The sequence below is a fragment of the Littorina saxatilis genome, linkage group LG5, assembly GCF_037325665.1.
Source record: "Littorina saxatilis isolate snail1 linkage group LG5, US_GU_Lsax_2.0, whole genome shotgun sequence".
Classification (NCBI taxonomy): Eukaryota; Metazoa; Mollusca; class Gastropoda; order Littorinimorpha; family Littorinidae; genus Littorina; species Littorina saxatilis.
This window is the reverse complement of record NC_090249.1, coordinates 5,060,846-5,066,123: the sequence shown is the minus strand read 5'-3', so window position 1 is coordinate 5,066,123 and position 5,278 is coordinate 5,060,846. Positions and strand designations below refer to the sequence as shown.

Sequence of the window (5,278 nt, the reverse complement as noted above, 5' to 3'; positions counted from 1 at the left end):
AAACAGAATCCGTTAGTCGCCTCTTACGACATGCTGGGGAGCATCGGGTAAATTCTTCCCCCTAACCCGTGGGGGGTGTAACATTGCTTCGAACAGCAAATAAGCAGCAGTCGGTGCAAAACAGCAATAACACAAACAAGGGGGGCCGCTTTCTGACTGGTCTCCCCAATAGAGCAGAGTATAAAATACGGCACAGCCTGTAGAATGTCAGTTGACGGCCTCGGTAACTTACTTTTAACGGGCAACAACAAAAGTCCAAGAAACAACAAAGAAGACAAGAAGGGCAAAGCCCATACGACTCACATGCTTGACCTTGACCTTTACATGACCTTCAGGGTCAAGGTCAAATAACTAAACCTAGCAATGACATCATACACTAAGAACTGCTTTACACATTTTTCCTACCAAAATACATGTGACCTTGACCCAAGGTCATCCAAGGTCATGCAACACAAAGCTGTTAATTCAAGACATAGGAAGTACAATGGTGCTTATTGGCTCTTTCTACCATGAGATATGGTCACTTTTAGTGGTTCACTACCTTATTTTGGTCACATTTCATAAGGGTCAAAGTGACCTTGACCTTGATCATATGTGACCAAATGTGACTCATGATGAAAGCATAACATGTGCCCCACATAATTTTTAAGTTTGAAACAGTTATCTTCCATAGTTCAGGGTCAAGGTCACTTCAAAATATGTATACAATCCAACTTTAAAGGACCCTTGCGACCTTGACCTTGAAGCAAGGTCAACCAAACTGGTGTCCAAAGATAGGGCTTACATTGCCCTGTATAGCATACATAGCTAAGGTTGCCATTCTCGATAACTTCAGAAAAAAATGCGAAAATGTGAAAAATGGTCGTTTTTAAGACAACAATTACGGCCCCTGTGACCTTGAACTTGAAGTGAGGTCAAGTTGCCGCACATGTTTTTTGAGATCTTGTAACCATACACCATCAGGCCACATCAGGTGTTGATAGACTTAATAGTGTCCAAGAAATATCCAACGTTAAAGTTTTCCGGACGGACGACTCGGGTGAGTACAATCATAGACTCACTTTTGCTTCGCATGTGAGTCAAAAAACCATAAACAAACAATGTTTGTGTGTGTGGTGTATTCTTTCATACACCAAGGGCACAATGTCAAGTTGTCAATGCAGGTAAATACAGTATAATGCTTTGCATACAAATATTACTGGCAGGTTAAGGATGTCGATCATTGTCTGCTTCTACTTAATATTTACACTAGTATTTTATTGATATTTTTCCCTCCACATCCTGAATATTACCTAAAAAAATAAATGAAACAATTACACAAACAAGCAAACAATCATGTGTACTGCTGCGCTGCGAAAACATGTTTCTTTGTATTTTATGCAAGCATGTATATGAGCTCTTTGACGAGCATTTTCCTTTTCATCTGAGACAAATTGTATTAGTTATATATATATATATATCGTGTTGTGTTTTTGATTGAACTTGTAAATTGAACTTGTAAAGAGCTTCGAGCTGTGGAGAAGCGCTATATATAAATGTCCATTATTATCATTATTATTACTACTTACAAATAACGAGAGATGCAGGGATACGCTGGTCATAGTACTGTGGCAGCAGAACCAGGAAGAGCGTGCAAAATGTGCCGTACACCCAATACAGGAGAATACCTCCAACTTGCATCTGTCCGCTCCTATCCTTTACAATATGAATTCGACCAATCAGCGGCCACGTGGTTACCGAGACCTTGTCCGAATACTCGCTGCTAGCCAGCTTCCTCTTCGGCATGATACTGCTGACACCTTGCAAAATCTTCGCGTTCATTTTGAGCTCCTCTGCGGTTTTTTCCCTATGTGTGCACAGTTTATGTGTTCAAATTGTTGCCAGGCTCAGTCAGTGGTCACGACATCGCTCATCTGTGACTGAAAAGCAAGAAGAGTAAGACCTGCGTAAAATAGATGCTTCTAAATGTGTCCTTTACTATGCTTCACATTCAAATGCCTACAATCACAGTTGCATCCGTATTTAACGATGAATGCAATATGTTCTGAACAAAAACAATGCATACAATAATATTTTTTTTCTCTAAGACTAAGAGCACATTCATAAGTTTATCTTGTCGTGCTCTTTAAATTCTTTTATCATATATATATATATTCATTGCTTTGTAAACATGTAACTGAATAAACACTGTTTAAACCAATGCTTATACAGTATCTCACTATAGCACAGGCAGCTATAAAAATTGCTGGCCTCAAATCACCCAAAGAGTTACACAGTTTTGTTTTGGGTTTGGAGTAACGACATATCACAAAACAGGAACATCTTAACGGTGCAAAAGTTATAGAGTTGTAAATTTAGGGATTTTTTTTGCTGCAATCTTAGCCTATGATTTTGCAGAAATGGTTTTTGTTAGCATGAAAAGTCATTTTCGTTGCCATTTACATGAGGCTTAGAAGGCAAACTAGGAAAGGTGATAACTATGCCGATCTTACATATATGCAACTTATGCAAAGGGTGATCACCATGGCAGCTATTTTTTTCAATTAAGTGACCAAACTAATTAATTATACATAATTCTGGGCTTCAATCCGTCAATTAATTTCACAAGAATTATTCTTTACTTTGATGTAACTTTTTATAAACGGAGTGGCTTGGGATCCAGCAAGCCGGATCTGGAGCCCCCAGGCTCGGGTACCAGCTAGCTGGTCACCAGTATCTCACAAAATAGACATTCCAATTTTTTACCAATCAGACAGCTTGCCTTAGCTCAGTCGGTAGTGAAATGCACTAGAGATCATGAGGTCGCCGGTTCAAGCCTTGCCATTGTCGGTCCATTTTTCTTTTTTCTTTAAAAAGATAATCTGTTTAACTTATTCCCCCCCCCCCCCCCTCTTAAATTTTCTTTGCTCTATTCTTTATTCCAAGCATTTCAATGATCGAACTGAGATCGCAACAACAAAGCAGATTACGAGTCACTCAGTGATTGGGCATTGCCCGGATCACTGAATTCGTCCGCGAACCAAGCAACGTGTCACCAGTCACTGGTCCCGAGGCAAGACTGAAGCAGGCATTAGTTAAAACAAAATGCAGTAAATAAATACTTAACATAGAAACAAAAAACAACAAGTCGCGTAAGGCGAAATAACAACATTTAGTCAAGCTGTCAAACTCACAGAATGAAACTGAACGCACGGCATTTTTTCACCAAGACACCAGAATAGTGCGGTAATGGTCGCGCTGAGCAGGATAACATGCTTTTCTGTATCTCTATTCTTTTTAGCGTACTGAGTTTGTTTTTAATCCAAACATATCATATCTATATGTTTTTGGAATCAGGGACCGACTAGGAATAAGATGAAATTGTTTCTAAATCGATTTCGGACAATTAATTTTAATCATAATTTTCATATTTTTAATTTTTAGAGCTTGTTTGTAATCCGAATATAACATATGTTTTTGGAATCAGAAAATGACGAAGAATAAGATGAAATTGTTTTTGGATCGTTTAAAAAAACACCATTTTTAATGACAAGTTTCCGATTTTTAATGACCAAATTCATTAATTATTTTTTAAGCCACCAAGCTGAAATGCAATACCAAAGTCCGGCCTTCGTCAAAGATTGCTTGGCCAAAATTTCAATCCATTTGATTAAAAAATGAGGGTGTGACAGTGCCGCTACAAAAAGCCGGATATGACGTCATGTATTTATCGAAAAAATAAAAAAAACGTCCGGGGATATCATTCCCAGGAACTCTCCTGTCAAATTTCATAAAGATCGGTCCAGTAGTTTAGTCTGAATCGCTCTACACACAAACACAGACACACACATACACCACGACCCTCGTCTCGATTCCACCTCTATGTTAAAACATTTAGTCAAAACTTGACTAAATGTAAAAACAAAACATGTTTTAATAATGGCAAAAGATATATGGGTGGGGATGTAGCTCAGTCGGTAGCGCGCTGGATTTGTATCCAGTTGGCCGCTGTCAGCGTGAGTTCGTCCCCACGTTCGGCGAGAGATTTATTTCTCAGAGTCAACTTTGTGTGCAGACTCTCCTCGGTGTCCGAACACCCCCGTGTGTACACGCAAGCACAAGACCAAGTGCGCACGAAAAAGATCCTGTAATCCATGTCAGAGTTCGGTGGGTTATAGAAACATGAAAATACCCAGCATGCTTCCTCCGAAAGCGGCGTATGGCTGCCTAAATGGCGGGGTAAAAACAGTCATACACGTAAAAGCCGTGGGAGTTTCAGCCCATGAACGAACAAACAATATCTAATTTGCATCGAGATACTTCAAAATCTCGCTGACACCTGCGAACAAACCACATCTCTCGCTACGGTCAGTCGCTAATCAGTGACTGTGCTGTTGCCGAAATACACGTCTTTCTGAATCCAACACTGATCATTATCAATCTTTCTCCACAGTTCTTTGAATTGAACAGCGATTAGAAACTCCTAGTCCTACACAAACACAAAAAATGATTTACAGGATCAGCAGCCATGCAAGTGCCGGTTCCTGAGCCTGGGGGATCGAGCATCGACTCGCCGGTGTGTGAGCCCCCAGGCTTCGGATCTGGCTCTCCGGACCTCCAGCCACGGCCTTTTATAAATGACTTGTTGTACCAAAAATTTAACATAAGTAAAAAAATGGCACTAGATTCTGAGCTAAGAATTTACAAGGCTGAAGTTCAACATTACCCATTATATATATATATACCCATTTGTAAAGTGTTGTTGGGTGTTAAATTTAGTCAAGAAATGTCTAGTGTGCCCTGGTCTGTGTGGGCAGGGGGGATAACTTCATTCATGATTCATGTTGCAGGAAGGACTGTCAGTGTCAGTGTCATTGAAAGGATCTATCCCTGACCTGTCCCTTACGTAAACCACAGAGATCAAACCCTCACCCCCACTAACTTTCAGCAAATGTATAGATCTGTTTTGAGTCATAATTTTCTCCTCCCTAGTATCTAAGTAACGTAAGTTTCCAACAATGAGGTGTGAAGCCAGTGCGCATGCACACGAGTTGTTTTGACCAGAGCTGCGAGCAACACAAAATACACTAAACTGACAGGAATAATACAAATAGTGCAATACTGTAGGGTAATGTTGAGGTTTAACTGTAGTCTGCTCACCGGTTTGATGACGCTGCCACTGGATAACACCCGGTGGGTTACAGTCGTCCGATTCTCGAGCGTGCCTTGCCCAATAACATGTTTCGCTGCAGCCCCACTTGTTAACCTGTGTTTGAGAGTAGTGCTCCTTGAATCTAGA

General features: G+C 40.3%; 1 protein-coding gene across 1 annotated transcript in view; it reads right to left on the bottom strand.

The window, feature by feature from the left end:
* LOC138966112 (palmitoyltransferase ZDHHC21-like) overlaps positions 1 to 5,269 on the bottom strand; it is a 25,004-nt gene extending 19,735 nt beyond the window's left edge. The window contains exons 1-2 of the mRNA XM_070338195.1: positions 5,140 to 5,269; positions 1,569 to 1,919 (exon numbers count right to left, since the gene is read on the bottom strand). Of these exons, the coding sequence (XP_070194296.1) occupies positions 1,569 to 1,821 (253 nt within the window). The 5' untranslated portion in view covers positions 1,822 to 1,919; positions 5,140 to 5,269. The remainder of the gene's footprint in view (positions 1 to 1,568; positions 1,920 to 5,139) is intronic.
* Between the last annotated feature and the right edge of the window lie 9 nt (positions 5,270 to 5,278).